This window comes from Misgurnus anguillicaudatus, chromosome 3 (assembly GCF_027580225.2).
Source record: "Misgurnus anguillicaudatus chromosome 3, ASM2758022v2, whole genome shotgun sequence".
NCBI lineage: Eukaryota > Metazoa > Chordata > Actinopteri > Cypriniformes > Cobitidae > Misgurnus > Misgurnus anguillicaudatus.
Window position 1 is genome coordinate 33,605,592 of NC_073339.2, and position 18,994 is coordinate 33,624,585.

General features: G+C 38.8%; 1 protein-coding gene and 2 long non-coding RNA genes across 4 annotated transcripts; 2 read left to right on the plus strand and 1 right to left on the minus strand.

Annotated features, from left to right (window-relative positions):
- Positions 1-3,978: 3,978 nt before the first annotated feature.
- Positions 3,979-7,701, plus strand: clrn2 (clarin 2). The gene is made up of 3 exons (XM_055205587.2): positions 3,979-4,914; positions 5,460-5,639; positions 5,769-7,701. The coding sequence occupies exons 1-3, from the start codon at positions 4,662-4,664 to the stop codon at positions 6,035-6,037; spliced, it is 702 nt and encodes a 233-aa protein (XP_055061562.2). The 5' UTR covers positions 3,979-4,661; the 3' UTR covers positions 6,038-7,701.
- A 46-nt stretch (positions 7,702-7,747) lies between these two features.
- Positions 7,748-12,708, minus strand: LOC129444740 (uncharacterized). Of its 2 annotated transcripts, XR_012368343.1 has the most exons (4): positions 12,579-12,708; positions 11,548-11,647; positions 10,822-10,973; positions 7,748-8,475 (listed from the first exon to the last, which is right to left on the minus strand). It is a non-coding gene; the product is annotated as an uncharacterized lncRNA (long non-coding RNA). The 2 variants fall into 2 exon arrangements; XR_008644582.2 differs by lacking the exon at positions 7,748-8,475 and having other exon boundaries at positions 10,479-10,973.
- On the plus strand, positions 8,419-17,714 carry LOC129444739 (uncharacterized). The gene is made up of 3 exons (XR_012368344.1): positions 8,419-8,550; positions 16,786-16,965; positions 17,107-17,714. It is a non-coding gene; the product is annotated as an uncharacterized lncRNA (long non-coding RNA).
- Positions 17,715-18,994: the final 1,280 nt, after the last annotated feature.

The following is an 18,994-nucleotide window of genomic DNA, read 5'->3' on the forward strand; positions in this document are numbered from 1 at the left end:
GGTACCGTTGCTGGACGTCCCCCCATCCAGCTGACGTGTGCTTACAGGAAACAGAATCAGAATTTAAATGAAAACTGGCTCTGTGAAGAACACCAGTTTCGATATTCATTATTTTAAGTGGAGGATTTTGGAAGGTGTCACGTCTCTTGCAGCAAATCAGCAATTCGGTTACCTCTGTTTTGCCAAGGACAATTGTCACAGATTCAAAACTTATTGCTCTGCCTACCCTCTCATCCACACATTAATCGATAAAGCACTTCAATAATGACGTGCTCTCTGCTGTATCAGAGTCATCCTAAGAGGTGCACGTGCGCTTGTGTACATGTGTTTATTATATATCACTAAACTATTTTGGATGTTGTCTATCTTAAAGGTGCAGTGTGTAAATTTTAAAAGGATATTTTGACAGCAATGCAATATAATATAGATAACTATATTACCAGTGGTGGATAAAGACCTTATAGAATAAACTGTATTGTTTTTATTACCTTAGAATGAGCCGTTTTTATCTACAAACACCGCGGGTCCCCCTACATGTAAGCCGCCATTTTGTGCCGCCATGTTTCTACAATAGCCCTAAACGGACAAACTGCTCTACAGAGTGCGTTTGTCACTACGTTGTCTTAGATGAGGACATGTCTTTCCTGTAACGGCTATCGTAGCTTCTATATGTGCTTCAAAAGGGAGGGGTGCAATTTGCAACCTCACCACTAGATGCCGTAAACCTACACACTGTAACTTTAAGAAAAACATTTGAAACGTTGCCTCTTTTTTGCTTACTCATTTTATTGTTGCAGTATTATAAGACACCTGTAGGTCTGTGGTTCTCCTGTGCACATGTATGTTTTGAGTGTAGACTACCTTTTATTATTATTCATGAATCAGAGAAGGTTTTTGGTAGTGATAGGACCTTACTCATCATCTGGAGTCCGATTGTGAGATAAAAGATGCTGACTCACCGGTCTTTCTTTTCAGAGGTGACTCATTCTATCTTTTATATACATGTGATCTATTTGGAGGAACAGTGCCCTTCAAAGTACTGTTATTTCTTATTGTTTTACCTATAGACAGATGGATGCACGGGCAAACTGATAGATACTAGATACCCAGTCATGAAGATGGATAAATGATTTTCACTGGTTGTGTAATACAACTGCATTTCAGGCATAACATTTATCCGTATTAAAAAGGCCTTTTTTAACCATGCAGACTGAAATCGAGAATAGCCTCTAATGGACTAGGATGCAAACCTAATGAAGTTTGTCCACTAGATTTTTGCTGACCGTGCACACAACCTCATCTGCCCAACCAAGTGACCATTAGGTTCTTCATTCTATAAAAGTATGATCAGTGTGTGGTAAAGTGGGTTTTCTAGTGGTTTTTAAGTGTTGCTGTATGCCTTCACATTAAGGGTACTTTGCATTTGTGGACCATTTTAAATTTGTCCATCTTAATATTGTATAAGGGCATACCTTAACTTGACACAAGCTTTACATTAAAAAGTTTCATTCTAGACTTTCGTTTTCGTTTATTAGCAGTGGGTCTACGTTGTTTACTGGAGTAGATGTAAAGTATCTCTTTCAAAATACCATTTTCAACATTCAGTCAAACATCCTAATGTATTGTAGTGCATACAATTTCATATGTAATTAATATAAAAGTCTGATAGTATCATTAAGAGGGCAATTTCATTCCATAATCATTAGATGTTACAGGAAATGCAGTCTGGAGATGTTGATGCTGACAGCCTGACCAGTTTGTAAATTCTATAATATGTCGGACTGTTTTGTACAAACAGAATAGAAAATTTAAAGCTGAGTGACTAATCTGATTATCTAGACATCAAAGCACTTTGAATCTCATTAAGTCCGCCAGTGTTGTGGATAAGGCAGAGATAAAAGAAAAAGAGACAAAAGAAAGATAAAATAGGATAGAAGATGTGTTAATTTAGAGAAACAGGGATTAGACTGTTTACTGAGCACTAATGCATGGATGAAACATCACTGTATGAAAGAGGAGCTGAAAATGCATAGAAAGCAAGTCAAACCATGTAAAGTTGTTTACATTAAAACCCATATAAGTCAGCTTTGTAACTCATGTCCAGACGTAACTGCATTATAAACATAAAAACATTCCAGAATGCATTAAGTCAGTAAGCCTGCCCAAAACCACAACAGTAGCCATTTGATATTCACAGTAGCCTCAATGAGCATCGCTGTAGTTTAGCTAGTCAATATGCTTCCATTCCTTAATCAATATGACAAGACTCTTTGACCACAAGGAGCATATATTGTATATGTCCCTGACACTAAAGCTAATACTTTGTTTATACAGCCAATTGCTGTTCTTTGCAAGTCGATGTCATCCATGGCTTTTAGTATGGATTGAAAACATGTTTTGACACTGCCTCGCTGTAACTTTGTGTGTGTGTGTGTGTGTGTGTGTGTGCTTTAGCTATATTGTGAAGATGAAATTGTCCTCACAGAGTAAACAGACATTTGCTGCAGTGTGAGGACATCCCAACTTAAACATCTTAAAAATGTGTTACCGGGCACTATTTTTATTAGGCTATTTATTTTGTGCATATGTCTTGTAGGGTATTGTTGCACTTCTACTTGCACTGTTTCTTGTCTGGAATGGTTTAAACAAGGTAGCACAGCACACATGCACTTTATGTGGCTATGTTAAAAAATACTTTTTTAGTCCTCAGCTGTGTGTTGTTTTATGTAGTTTGGTGTCTGTATTTAGCACCATGGTCTTGGAGAAATGTCTCTTTTCACTTTGTACTGCACTGCTATATGTGGTTGAAATTACAAAAAAGCTTCTTGATTTAATGTTAATAATGTATTATTTTTGTTACATTTTAGAATAATAGTAAAATAATCAACTATGGAATAACACAAATGTAATTATGCTGTGACGCTCCTTACCATGTTTAAAGATTCGCGCACAATGCAGGGCTAACAGGAGTTAACTTACAGGCTGTGAGTCCGAAGCGGGAGGAATTATGATAATGTCGGTCTTGTCTACATCAACAATCCCAGGAAGTAAACTGTTTCCTACAATCAGTGTGTTTGTTGTAGTCCAAGAAAAGAGATTTACGTTGGAGATGATAACTCGCGTCATCGTTTACTTTGGGGTTTGTACCTTTTGCATATCATTAACATGTACTAATACACACTTACACAACAAAGGAAATGTATAAACGTGAATCGGACAATAGGTGCTCTTTAAGATTATATTTAAGCATACTCTAGATTAAATTGTTTTCCAGATTATAAGCATTTCAGTCAAATGCTCGTAAATTTTTATAGCAGTACTTTATATCTGTAGTATATGAAAATGACCATTTTGTATCATGTATTATTTGCTCCACTGTCATTAGGCCTTTCTAAGATAAACTGGCGTTGCATAGATCAGTGTATTCATTTATTTAAGAGTCTCTTAGTAAAATAATAATATGTCTCCCTCTACTGGCATAAATAGTAGCCTACAAGTTCAGAGGTGGACAATAGTGAAGTATTTTTACTTACTACTTTGAGTACGTTTTCCAAGTTTTTGTACTTTATCAGTGTTTTTCTTTAGAAAACATGCTTTACTACATTCCAAAGCATAATATCATATTTTTTACTTCACTATATTTCATAATTTACATTTAATCCTTACAGTAAAAAAATTATTTTACTTAAATCAAACTTCTACTTACTTTTACTTGAGTAGATACTTAAAAAATGTACTTGAGTATAGAGTAAAAAATAGTATACAAACACAGTACAACAATATAATTCTTTCTCTCATATCATTTTAAAATATTATCAAAATATATATTATGGCAACATTTTGTTTATAACTTGGCACACCTTATCCCAATTTATTTTTACACCTCATAAAAAAGACAATTTTTAAGATCTACAGATTCGTGTTTAATATAAATCCATGTTTTTTACCAAATGGTGTTTTTGCGGTTGCTGTCCATGGTCCTGAATCATGTGTCGTCTGGAATCACGCGTCAGCACCATGGACAGCTTCCTCGGCTTCCTTTGTTTTGGTTCAGAACCACGGAAAGAAGAAAATGCGTTTTTACGAGGGGTCCTACACTAAATAAAGCAAATTTTGGATAAGGTTGATAAATCCGTGACATTACTCTATTTAATGTCCTGTTACTATGACGTAAGTCATTCAGCTCTCCCCTTTGCTATTTATATTAATGCGCAATGACCCGGTAGAACATTTGTGGAAATGTAACGGCTCTCTGACCTATAAGTTTTTACAGCAAATAAACTATCAGTCTTTAATTAATTAATAGTTACAGTAAAGGGCATCCATTATAAACGGACCGACCCAGCATATTAACGAACGCGGGCAACCAAACTAAACTAGGACGAGTGAACTGTATAAGGTTTCGTTGGGTGGAGGAGATCGTTTTTGCTATCCGGTTTCCGTCTTTTTCCCTCGTCGCGGAATAGGCCTATATCGGGTTCCTTTAGTCTATGTGTGTTTACGTTTATTTTATATTCGTGCAAACTTACAGCAAAGATATGATGACGTTAAGTATTAATTGTGAGTTACACCCGAGTTACTTTTTACAGTAGCGGCAGATCGTGTTACCTTACGTGTTGTTTTTAGGAGCAATGGGGTGAGTAAAGCAGGGGTATCGTGAAATGCCAACTTTGTGGAAACGCATCGTGTTCTCCTTCGGTTCTGTGCTCAGCATCGGTTCTGTTGTACTTCTGGTTGTGGCGCTGTCCACCGAGCGCTGGGTTACAGGAACCGTCCTGTGTCAGACAGGAGTGGACCTGGTGAACGCGTCTCACCCGGAGCTCGAGCAGTTCACGGGACACATTTACTACGGACTCTTTCAGGGCGGGAAAACGCGGAGATGCGGGCTCGGGACCCGCCGCTTTAAAATTTACGGTAAGAGCAAATATGTTGTTAGTTTCATAAATACTGTGAAAGGATACATTCAGCTTAGCTTATAATATAACTGTCGTTGTTTGGTTTTATTTAATTATTTAACATTTTTAAGGTATTAAAGCTTTATTTTTATATATTATTATTGGCAATATAGGAAAAAGGTGCAAAAGCTGTAACTGGGACGGTAACTTTAAGAAAGGTGCTATGCCTATGCAGGCCTACCATTAAGTACAAATATGCACTCTTGAGTTAACAATGTGTACCTCTGAGATACCAATATGTAGGCCTACCTTGAGGTGCTAATATGCACCCTTTAGGTTTTGCAAGGGTTCTGCCCCACACTCTAAAAAAGCTGGGTTATTTTCAACCCAGCATTGTGTCAAAAAGGGAAGCCCAGCCCACTGGGTTGTAATTTAACCCATGCTTGGTTTAACCCAAAATACAAATTTTCGTGTTTGAGGACCATTTTTGGTTCCCCACAGAACATTTTAGTAGGGAGACTGATCTTTCTCTCTTTTTTTCTCTCTCTCTCTCTCTCTCTACAGTGTTCCCAAAGCTTGTTAAAAAAATCAACGGTGGTCTGCACATGGTCATAATCTTCTTCATTTTTTTCGCAATTGGCTTTGCAGTGCTCAGTTTAGCCTTCTGTATATATAATGCCAGAAAAGTTCCTTATCAATCGATCAGAGGACCATTTGGCCTCTACATCTGGAATTTTATTGCAGGTAAGTCAATACATCCCAAATTAACAGCATTTATTCACTACACCAATCAACCATAAATCAGCCAATTGTGGTTCATATTTAAATTTATTTAATTATTATTAATTTTCCCTATTTTTCCTCATTTCTCAGCTCTGTTCAGTGCAATGGGCTTTGCATGTTTCCTCGCAGCAGTTCAGTGCCATGATCTCACAGAACACGTGGCTAACTACAAAGAAAGTCTTTTTCGACTTGTGATCCTCGAGGAGAGTCTCGGCTTTTCTTTCTGGTTGTGCGTTGCCAGTGCTGTTACACATGGAGCTAACATTCTTGTAGTAGCCTGCAGTAGACTTCATCTACCTAAAATCAAGACTAAGAAACCAGAAGAACCCACAGCGACAGGAGATGATTTCCTTTACTAAGGAACACAGACAAACTGAAAGTTCTGACTGTTGTGGTCTTCGAGGAAGCTGCTTGAAAGCCAAACAGAATGTTTGTACATTGACATCAACTGAAAATTAGATGATTTTTATGGGTTTGACTCATGGGTGATTCTTAAAGACCATTATGTGGCAAATAAGTAATCGACTTGTTTAGGACATAACAAGTTGTCACAGACTTCCAGGGCTTCCAGAACATAATGTGACATTGTACATATTTTTCACAAAAAAAAATCATGTAAAGTTAAATAATAATGTTATTTAACCCTTATGTGTTGTTTGGGTCTGTGGGACCCGGTTTTAAAGTTTACCAAAAAAAAAACGATGCAATTAATTGTTTTATCAACCTCAGATTCTTGGCCTTGGCTCATTTTCTATAACAACATAAAAATAAACAACTTTAAAATGACTGTGCACCCACCTACACATTTACAATTAGGTCCATGTATACTTGGACATTGACACAAGTTTTTGTTATTCAAGTTGTTTACCAAAACATATTAACAGTTATATAATAAATAGGCATTTAATATAGGGCTTTCCCTTTTTAAAGAGGCCAAAAGTAATGGGGCAGTTGACTTAAAAGAATTATGTATTTTGGACAGGTATTGTTTATTTGAAGAGTTTCGTTGCAAAACGAGATAACCACCGTTTTTTTAATTGTTTAGAAATCTCGTTTTTTGGTTATGCATTCCAATTAATATCAATTCAACTGCAGTTGGTTTGTTTTGATTTAAACCTTCATAATTAAAAAAATACAGCTAAGTAGCACCATAAAACAAAATAATAACATGATAACATAATAATAAACATGTTTTGACAAAAATGTTAAAAAATGGATTTATCTCGTTTTGCAACGAAACTCTTCATTTGTTAAATTATTTCCTTATAAATAAAGGATGTTAAAGGTCTGGAGTTGATTTTACGTGTGGCATTTGCATTTAGAATCTGTGAACCCAAATCATGTGGTTCAGGGGGATCTCCATGCAAGTGATACAGACCATATTTACCTTTAAAAAAATCATCAGTCAGACAGGAGGAATATTAGTAGTGACCAGATTAATAATTAGGTACAAACTGAGAAAAAAAGAAATGCACTGGTGAGCCCAGCAACAAACAAAATACTGGACAGCCATATAACAGTGGTGGATGATCGCATTATCCTCTCCATGATAAAGAAAAACCCTTTAATAATGACAATGACAAATATAAACCGTAACGTTGGTCTATGCTGCTTGTAACAAAGTTAAATTAAACATCTGTAAACAATATTACATAAATTTGTATGGCTGCATTGTTTAAAAAAAACAATAATGCTGAGGGTGTAATTGACCCGCCTGAGTAACAAAAATATGAACACCACACAAGGGTCAAACTTATTTTAATAACACCGACTGTGTTAAAATTTTGTCTTAAAAATTAATTTTATATAACTAAAAATATATCTTTTTTAAATCTTATAATTTTAAGTCTTATTGAGTCCCCCTAATTAAGTCATTGTTAAGATCCCCTGTTTCTCAACATGTTTCACTTCAAGGCCCCCTTATTGCCCAAAACAATATTTGAACCACTGATCATACTTTACTATTCTTCTCTCAAACAAACAGTGAAATTAAAAACATGTATACACACACATTTATTAAACAATTTATCTTTTTTTATCTGGTCATTGTAAGGAACACAGAAGAAGGATTCCAGAGCAGAGTGATATTTATTGAATACACACAATAAGTCTCTCAGTCACCAAAGTCACTTAAGGTATCCGGGGAAGGGATAACAGAGCTCGAAGAATATTCCCTGGCAATGACGGCTCAGGCTGAAGGCTGGGGAAAATTAAATCTCCGTGGAATTATACGGCGAACCGGACCACCGCACAACCCAAAAGGGACAGCACGTCAACAGCAACAGTCCAGAGCTGTGATATAGAGGAGAAACACAGTTAGTGATGGTAATAAATGACAGCGCTAGAAAGCGCAAAAAACTGTTCAGTTCACTGGAGAAGGGCAGTGACAGAGCTCTGGTGACGGTTGTAAATGTCCAGAGAATGAGAGACAACTCAGCTGTGTGCAGCAGGTGAGAACTGACTGAGACTCGTAGTAATCCAATCTCTCCACAGCGAAGACAATCTAGTTCATGAACTGACTGTTTGTAGAACTGGAAAGAAGGAAGCAGCGTGACGGCTGGAAGTCTGCCAGGACGAGACAGCAGATAACACAGACTAATATTTGTGAATAAAACTGGGAACATAACACGACAGGACAAGAAAGCGAAATGCATCAGAAGCACCTCTACTACATTCAATGACGGACTCGCAAAGACTGAGGGGAACAAGAGAGTTATTTACTACTGCCGATTGGGGATCAACAAGCTTCAGGTGATGATGACGACGTCAGTGAAGAAATCACAGCAAACGGGAACACCTGTGAAAGACGTGCACATGGATCTGTGAGACAAACATACATGACAACAGAGGAAAACAGGCACACAGCAAACCGGTAAGACCGAAATCATAACAGTCATATATCCATTTTCTGTATGGGTATGTTGATGGCAGCAACTTCATGGTTTAGAATTAGGGCTGGTTACACAAACGCACAAGGTTCAGTCCCAACTACAGAGCTTCAAAGATCAATGCCTATTTTGTCTTCGAGCAAGCACTTAACCCTAACTGCTCCAGAGGGACTCTTCCAGCAATTAGTGAACTGTAGGTCACTGTACATGAAGCGTCAGCTACAATGGCACATACAGTAGATAATAAATAGTCAAACTAGTGGAATTCATACTAGGGATTTTTTTAAACTGAGCTGCCATTGAGATTTATGGCTGAAATAATGTATATGTTTAATCTAAAAAAGCAACACTTTACAATAACTTTACATTTTTTAAAAGAAAGCAAATGTCCTGTAAAGAACAGAACAATTATACACAAACAAAATCTTAAGTATCAGGGTCTAAAAGCTAAAAAAAATTGAAGAACTTCATTTGAAGTTTAACTTGCCTAAACGTAGTATGAAATAGTCTATCCAAATCTGTACTACAGTTTTGGACCAGCAGAGGGCGCCATTGTATCGTGTAATATTCACTAATCATGAAAAGAGATTCATTGTATAAAATATAATAAAACTCATAGATCTAAAGCCTTTCAAATGCAGATTGACCACACAAAAGAAGACTAAATATCTTACCTGGTATGTCCGTTATAACACTACAGATTATAATATTTAGCTCTATGAAAAACATGCAGTTTAGTAAGGCATAAATAGAATAGCTTCTAAAGAATCTAATAAAAGTGGTGCAGGGTGTATAAGATTAAAAGTAAAACTAAAAGTAAAACGTTTGAATTTGTGCACATGAGGCTGTGCGTTTGAGTTTGTGCACATGAGGCTGTGCATTCGAGTTTGTCCACATGGACTGTGCGTTTGAGTTTGTCCACATGAGGCTGTGCGTTTGAGTTTGTCCACATGAGGCTGTGCGTTTGAGTTTGTGCACATGAGGCTGTGCGTTTGAGTTTATGCACATGAGGCTGTGCATTTGAGTTTGTTGACAAGTTCCATAATGAGCTCCAGCCCACGCCGTCGGGCCGTCGAGCGAGCCCCAGAACGAGTTCCAGCCCACGTCGCCGGGCCGTCAATCAAACTCCAGGCCACGCCGCCGAGCTGCCAAACAAGTTCAAGCCCACAACGTCGGGCCGCCGGACAAGTCCCAGCCCATGCAACCGGGCCGGCGCGCGCTCGACAGCCCTGGGCCGGAGCGCGCTCGACAGCCCTGGGCCGGAGCGCGCTCGACAGCCCTGGGCCGGAGCGCGCTCGACAGCCCTGGGCCGGAGCGCGCTCGACAGCCCTGGGCCGGAGCGCGCTCGACAGCCCTGGGCCGGAGCGCGCTCGACAGCCCTGGGCCGGAGCGCGCTCGACAGCCCTGGGCCGGAGCGCGCTCGACAGCCCTGGGCCGGAGCGCGCTCGACAGCCCTGGGCCGGAGCGCGCTCGACAGCCCTGGGCCGGAGCGCGCTCGACAGCCCTGGGCCGGAGCGCGCTCGACAGCCCTGGGCCGGAGCGCGCTCGACAGCCCTGGGCCGGAGCGCGCTCGACAGCCCTGGGCCGGAGCGCGCTCGACAGCCCTGGGCCGGAGCGCGCTCGACAGCCCTGGGCCGGAGCGCGCTCGACAGCCCTGGGCCGGAGCGCGCTCGACAGCCCTGGGCCGGAGCGCGCTCGACAGCCCTGGGCCGGAGCGCGCTCGACAGCCCTGGGCCGGAGCGCGCTCGACAGCCCTGGGCCGGAGCGCGCTCGACAGCCCTGGGCCGGAGCGCGCTCGACAGCCCTGGGCCGGAGCGCGCTCGACAGCCCTGGGCCGGAGCGCGCTCGACAGCCCTGGGCCGGAGCGCGCTCGACAGCCCTGGGCCGGAGCGCGCTCGACAGCCCGGTTGCATGGGCTGTAACTTGCTTGACAGATCGACCGCATGGCCTGGAACTCTCTCCACAGCCCGACGGCATGGGCCTTAGCCCGCCCCGGAACTCGAATCAACAGCCCGACGGCATGGGCCGGAGCCCGCTCCGGAACTTGTTCGGAAAAGCATGACACCATTGGCTACGATATTGGCTGGAGCTTGTTCTGGAACTCGTTCGACAGCCCGACGCCATGGCATGGAACTCAGCCCTGGACGTCCAGCAAAAAACGCAGCAAACACATAATTTACGAATTATGAAGTAAACATGTCAATTGATTAATATATTATCGAAAACAGTGATATTAGAAAACAAGGTGTAATTACCATTAGATGCATGCCTTTTCCCGACCCACTCACCTTACAGTGCACGTACGACTAACCTCACTACTGAAAACCTGGGGTAAACCGCAGCCTGTGCCCGCACTGTGCCTCAATCCATGAGCTGCATAGGGCACACCACACTCCAACACATGAATCTTTGAAACAATAATAAGCAAATAACAATAAGCAAATAATAGTGAGCACCTTGTATCGACCTAAAGTAAGAGGTTTAAGGCAGGGGTTTCAAACTCATTTTAGGCTGAGGGAAAGTTTTAGTGTGCTTATAATTGTGTAAATATTAACTAAACAAACTACAAATTCATTAGCAAAAAAAACTTAAAAATAGCACGTTGAAAACTAAATTTCATAAGTCACACTCATAATGTACCGTACATACTACTATACACACAAATTTACATCTGCTAAAAGGTTCAATTAAAAAGGCTTAATTTAACTTCCATTGCATGAACCTTAACAGAATGATACCTTGTTAATGCCAAAAGCATTCGTAAACCATTCACTTGTCTTTGAAATAAATTTGTAATGAGAACAGAACAGTCATTTAGATGACTGCGGTGAAAAAATTACAAAAATGCGGTGGGCCAAACCAAAAAGGTCACTAAGGGGAGTTGTATGATGTGCTATCAACTAAGACAAAGTGATTATAATGCGAAATGTAATAGCAAACATTTAAGTTTGACAATCTGCTAAATATTCAATATGATTTACCTGCTGGCTTGATGGAGCTTTGAATCCATGTTTGCAATGTTGAACTGCCTTTAGCAGCCTCCCTTTCCTCTATTTGTTTTGTGAAGACATTGTTTTTTGTCTACAAAGTTAGAGAACAACAACATATTTAGTGTGATTTATATTCCATCTGTTCGGGAATATTATTTCGATTAAACAAGCATTAAAATTCTAAGAACGTGGATATTTTGTTGTTGTTTGCTTGCTAAATGGTTAGCAATTTTAATACACCGAGAGCAAATCATTACCGGAAGAAATACATAAACAAACTACCAAATTACTAATTTAGCGGAACAACAACAACTGAGGTAATGTAATGAATTTACCTGTTTGGAAACAGATTGTGAGCGGGAAAATACGAAGTGGATTATTAGAATCAGTGGATCTTTACTAGCGGGGCGGTAACAAAAAACTTTGACCGGGGGTTGGTGAGAGGCCTCAGCCGATGAGGGTAGATGGGCAGGGGAAACATCAGCAGTTTTGGGGCAGTTCAAAGTGTCATTTCTAAACGTCTGTCTGTGTGTACGTCCAGACCAGTCACGACATTTAATAAAAACCGTTTCTAAACTAGAACTGCTGTTCGTTGCATGTCACCGTTGTTAAGGCAGATGCCCCGAACTGTAAGATTTTTGGGATCCGCGTTTTACTGTTCATATAAAAAAATATGTAAAGGCACAACGGTGACAATTCAAGGTGAACTCGTTTTGATAAAAATATTATTTTGCAGGTTTGTTGAAAGGTTTTGGGTTGTTTAAAACAAGCTATTCACGTGTAATTTCCAATAGTATTTAGATATATTTATATGTCCTACGATACTTCTGATTATTTGTTAGCGTTATGTTTTCCAAAACCCTTTAGCCTTTACACCTTCTTTTTTAGGTCCATTTACACAATGCATAATAATCTCCAAAACATGTTAATTATTTATCACATAACATTATCACACATTACCAAAAAGCGGATCGTCTATTCTATCCTAATGCTTAATAAGATTTAAAAGTTTCCTTTCCTACCGTTCCTGCTGTGTTTCTCACCAGCCTCACCATCCTTACCATAGAATGACCCAACACTGTGAAAACTGCTCTTTAGCCTCCGAGCAGAATTTCTATGTTGGGTCTAAAATTCCATGGTAACCATACAACTAATAAAAAACGCCGGTGTCACGTGATCGACGCGTGTCGTGATCGTGACTAGTTCATGCTGCACGTGTGGGTCCGTAGAGCAGTTAAAAATTCAACTGATTTCTTTAAATCTGTATATTTCTCTGAGAATTTTTACCGAGATTTTTCCCCGAGTCCTTTGTCAGCGATTATATTATTGGTTCTTCAGTTTTTAAGTTACATGTTTGACGACAAATAAAGATGAAGTTTTGTACGAATCATGATGCTCCACAGCTATGACAACGCGAGTAAAGTTAATGTGAATTAAGTTAAATTTATTTACCGTTAAATTTGTAAGATGTCCTCAATTTAACAACAAAAGTTAACATAGCTGAGGTGAGAGTTGCTAATTGTGCTGCAAACACATCATACGCTTATAGTTTGCTGCAAAACGAATTAAACTTTTAAAGACGATTAAAATATGTTGATATGATATGTGTCTGTCAGCAACATTAGACTTGTATTTAATGTGAAAGTGTTTAATTGTCGTCGTTTAACCATTTTGCTAACGGTTTTGATTGTTTAAATACTGATCTATTGATATAACTCATACTTTCACATCAATCATGATGATGTACCAGCGCTCTGACAAACCTCCTTTAAACAGTCTGAGACTTATTTCAACCAGAAACCTAAAAACAAAAAAGAAATTGTGTTTTATAAGATAATGACACATGTTTTTAGAAGCAGTAAGATTTTTTTATGGTAATTTAGAACTATTTAAGTAGACTACTAAAATGTCAACATATCAATGATATCCATTAGTCAATTATAACCACAATATTTTAGGTATCAATGTAAAGCAATGATATATTAATAACCATTTTTTGCTGTATTTCTAGTTTCTTGACATATTCTGTTTTTAATATGGTTTGCAAGGTTCCCAAAGATGGATTAAATCTATACTGATTTATTTTATTTCTTCAACCTTCGGAAGAAAAATAGGTTTTTGCATGCCACAAAATACAAGGGGAAGGAGAAACAAGGACAGAAGATGGTTGTGCTTGTGTGTATCTATGGGCAAAAACATGTAAAACGTATATTTGAGTTCTTTTTATTTCTTTATTTGTTCTGTTGTTTAAATAAAAGCCACCTCATATTTTCACCTTAAAATTAAAATAAATAAATCTGTTATTATATAAAAAATAAAGATTTAAAGTGCACAAATTGTCTGATTCACGATTTTACATTTCCTTTGGTGTGTAAGTGTGTATTAGTACGTTAACGATATGCAAAAGGTACATACCCCAAAGTAAACAATGACGCGAGTTATTGTCTCCAACCTAAATCTCTTTTCTTGGACTACAACAAACACACAGATTTTAGGCAACAGTTTTACTTCCTGGGATTGGTGATGTAGACATTATCATAATTCCTCCCGGTTTGACTCCCAGCCTGTAAATTAACTTCTGTCAGCATTGCATTGTGACCAAATCTTTCAAACATGGTAAGGAGCGTCATATTTTCTGCTTATGTCAGAGGTATTCAGACCAATCACAATGTACAGATTAGCTTGCACAGGGACACAGCGCTTTTCAAATCAATGAGTTTTGTACAAATTCAGTGTGTTTAAGAAAGAGAGTGAAATCTGTGGCAACAAAAATGTACAATTGTGGAAAATAATGTGTTTTTTAACAATAAACAACGCAAACATTCGCCTGGGTTTCCCCATGCTGCCTTATGCTGCAAATTTATTTACGCTGCTAGTCAGGAAACCATGGACCAATTTTTCCCCTGAAATAGGGAACCAATCACAGAACGGGGAGGGGGCAGCAAGATGATGACGACGTATATGCGCCACACCGAAGCTGTTTTGTTTATCCAACATGGCAACAGACGCGAAGTTACATTTCGATGCAGCCTTAGATAGTGTTCTAAGTAGTTTTGACTAGCAACTTTTGGCGTTAAACAATTTCATATCCAAGAAGAATGTTTGGATTGTGTTGCTTTTCAATATCAATATACATCTACCAGTTTCGTTGCATAGCTTTCACCTGCGTGCACACGTACAAGATAAAAGTTGTTGTTGACCCTTGAATTTATGTCGCTCTACATACGTCATCTGGTATAATTGAAACGATTGGCTATGAGCTTCGTACAGATGCATTTGATAGACATTGGTAGCGCCCAATAAATGGCTCTGGGCATTCGTAAACCATGTAACTGTCATTGTTTGGTTTGGTTTTATTTAATTATTTAACTTTTTTTAAGGTATTAAAGATTTATTTTTACATATTATTTGCAATGTAGGAAAAAGGTTTAAAAGCTGTAACTGGGACGGTACTCTTTAAGAAAGGTTCAAGGCCTATGGAGGCCTACCATTAAGTACAAATATGCACCCTTGAGTTAACAATATGTACCTTTAGGTGCTAATATGCACCCTTTAGGTTTTGCAAGGGTTATATCCAACACTCTAAAAAAGCTGGGTCAAAAAGAGATGAGCACAGCCCACTGGGTTGTAATTTAACCACTTACATACACTCACCTAAAGGATTATTAGGAACACCATACTACTACTGTGTTTGACCCCCTTTCGCCTTCAGAACTGCCTTAATTCTACGTGGCATTGATTCAACAAGGTGCTGAAAGCATTCTTTAGATATGTTGGTCCATATTGATAGGATAGCATCTTGCAGTTGATAGAGATTTGTGGGATACACATCCAGGGCACGTAGCTCCCGTTCCACCACATCCCAAAGATGCTCTATTGGGTTGAGATCTGGTGACTGTGGGGGCCATTTTAGTACAGTGAACTCATTGTCATGTTCAAGAAACCAATTTGAAATTATTTGAGCTTTGTGACATGATGCATTATCCTGCTGGAAGTAGCCATCAGAGGATGGGTACATGGTGGTCATAAAGGGATGGACATGGTCAAAAACAATGCTCAGGAAGGCCGTGGCATTTAAACAATACCCAATTGGCACTAAGGTATCCTCCACACTATTACACCACCACCAGCAGCCTGCACAGTGCTAACAAGCCATGATGAATCCATGTTCTCATTCTGTTTACGCCAAATTCTGACTCTACCATCTGAATGTCTCAACAGAAATCGAGACTCATCAGACCAGGCAACATTTTTCCAGTCTTCAACTGTCCAATTTTGGTGAGCTTGTGCAAATTGTAGCCTCTTTTTCCTATTTGTAGTGGAGATGAGTGATACCCGGTGGGGCCTTCTGCTTTTGTAGCCCATCCGCCTCAAGGTTGTGCGTGTTGTGGCTTCACAAATTTGCTGCACACCTCGGTTGTAACGAGTGGTTATTTCAGTCAAAGTTGCTCTTCTATCAGCTTGAATCAATCGGCCCATTCTCCTCTGACCTCTAGCATCAACAACAAGGCATTTTCGCCCACAGGACTGCTGCATACTGGATGTTTTTCCCTTTTCACACCATTCTTTGTAAACCCTAGAAATGGTTGTGCCTGAAAATCCCAGTAACTGAGCAGATTGTGAAATACTCAGACCGGCCCGTCTGGCACCAACAACCATGCCACGCTCAAAAATGCTTATATCACCTTTCTTTCCCATTCTGACATTCAGTTTGGAGTTCAGGAGATTGTCTTGACCAGGACCACACCCCTAAATGCATTGAAGCAACTGCCATGTGATTGGTTGATTAGATAATTGCATTCATGAGTAATTGAACACGTGTTCCTAATAATCCTTTAGGTGAATGTATAATGTAAATATAGCAAACTCATGAAAAGAAAGTTGGTATAAAGGGTTCTTCACAGCAATGACATTTATTTTTTTAAACAAAAAATACTGTTGTTTTAACCAATGAATGGGTAAAATGTGGAAACATCAAACTTTTTGGTTTAATATCCTGTGCTGGGTTGTTCAAAGCCAGCTAAATGGTAGATTTTTTTAACCCACGATTGGATCAGATATAAACCATTTTTTTAGGTTAATTTAACTTAACTTTACAGTTTGATTTGCCCATATTTTCCCCAACTATGGGTGAAAACAATGCAGTTAAGTGTTGGAGGACCATTTTTGGTTCTCCACAGGACGTTTTAGTAGGGAGACTGATCTTTCTCTCTTTTTCTCTCTCTACAGTGTTCCTAAAGGTTGTTAAAAAAATCAACGGTGGTCTGCACATGGTCATAATCTTCTTCATTTTTTTCGCAATTGGCTTTGCAGTGCTCAGTTTAGCCTTCTGTATATATAATGCCAGAAAAGTTCCTTATCAATCTATCAGAGGACCATTTGGCCTCTACATCTGGAATTTTATTGCAGGTAAGTCAATACATCACAAATTAAGAACATTTGTTCAATACATTCACTACACCAATAAACCATAAATCAGCCAATTGTGGTTCATATTTATATTTATTTCATTATTACGATTAATTTTCCCTATTTTTCTTTATTTCTCAGCTCTGTTCAGTGCAATGGGCTTTGCATGTTTCCTCGCAGCAGTTCAGTGCCATGATCTCACAGAACACGTGGCTAACTACAAAGAAAGTCTTTTTCGACTTGTGATCCTCGAGGAGAGTCTCGGCTTTTCTTTCTGGTTGTGCGTTGCCAGTGCTGTTACACATGGAGCAAATATTCTTGTAGTAGCCTGCAGTAGACTTCATCTACCTAAAATCAAGACAAAGAAACCAGAAGAACCCACAGCGACAGGAGATGATTTCCTTTACTAAGGAACAGAGACAAACTGAAAGTTCTGACTGTTGTGGTCTTCGAGGAAGCTGCTTGAAAGCCAAACAGAATGTTGGTGCATTGACATCAACTGAATATGAGATGATTTTTATGGGTTTGACTCGTGGTTGATTCTTAAAGACCATTATGTGGCAAATAAGTAATCGACTTGTTTAGGACATAACAAGTTGTCACAGACTTCCAGGGCTTCCAAAACATAAGAAGACATTGTACATATTTTTCACAAAAAACATTTACCCACCTACACATTTACAATTAGGTCCATATATATTTGGACACTGACACAAGTTTTGTTATTCAAGTTGTTTACCAAAACATATTAAAAAAATACAGTTATATAATAAACAGGCATTTAATATGTGGTTTCCCCCTTTTAAAGAGGGCAAAAGTAATGGGGCAGTTGACTTAAAAGCTTTTTTATGGACAGTTATTGCCTATTTGTTAAATTATTTCCTTATACAGTGGATATAAAAAGTCTACACACCACTGTTTAAATTGCATGTTTTTGTGATTTATAAAATTAAACCAAGATGAATCATTTTGGATCCTGTTCCAACTTAATTCCCTACTTCAAACCTTTATATTAAAGTGAATAACATTAAGAATAATTTTGTGGTGAAAAAATGGCACGTAAAGTTGTACAAAAACCAGGTTGCATAAGTGTGCACACCCTTTTACAATAGTGATTGTGGCAGTGTTCAGAAGCAACCAATCACATTTAGACTTAAGTTAAATATGAAGTAGTACATACCTGTCATCAATTAAAATAACCTTTTAACTATTAATGAAGTGTGCCTGGTCCTAAAGGATTTTTTCTGAGTATCATCCAACTGAAAAAGCCGTATTGAGCTTACTCAGCAGGTACATGATCCCATTGTTGAAAAATATCAATCCACATAGGGTTAAAACATTTCCAAGACACTGAATATACCATGGAGTACTGTAAAAACAATAATCCACAAGTGGAGAAAATATGGCACAACATTGACCACCTAAAATTTATGAGAAAACCAGGAAAAAAATGGTAAGGAAGGCTGCCGAGAGGCCTACAGCAACATTAAAAGAATTGTAACAATATCTGGCAAGTACTTTTTGTTCCCTACATGTGACAAAAACCTCCTGAATTCTTCATGTTTGGGCTATTAGCATTTTTTAACCAAAAATATCATCAAGTCCATCTAAAGTTTGTAAAAACAAATATTTCTATATCCCAAATCCATGTGGAATAATGTATTATAGTCAATTGAGTCCAAAGTTGAACTTGGGCCGTTATACCAAAATATATATTTGGTGCAATAAAACCCACATCACATCACGAAATGAACACCATGCCCAGAGTAAAGCATGAAGGTGACAGCATCATACTTTGTGGCTGCTTTTCTTCAGCTGGAACAGGGGTTTTAATCAGGGTGGATAGAATAATAGCTCCAAATACCCGTCAATTTTGGCCCAAAACCTAAAGGCTTCTGCCAAAACACTTAAAATGAAGAGAAATTTCACCTTACAGCATGACAATGACAGAAAGCACACCTCTAATCAACAAAGGAATTACTTCACCAAAACAAGATCAAGGTTTTGGATTGGCCCAGCAAGAGTCCGG

Coding starts and splice junctions, on each gene's coding strand:
- clrn2 (XM_055205587.2), top strand. CDS start 4,662: ATGCCAACTTTGTGGAAACGCATCGTGTTCTCCTTCGGTTCTGTGCTC. Junction 4,915..5,459: donor CCGCCGCTTTAAAATTTACG/GTAAGAGCAAAT, acceptor CTCTCTCTACAG/TGTTCCCAAAGCTTGTTAAA. Junction 5,640..5,768: donor CATCTGGAATTTTATTGCAG/GTAAGTCAATAC, acceptor CTCATTTCTCAG/CTCTGTTCAGTGCAATGGGC.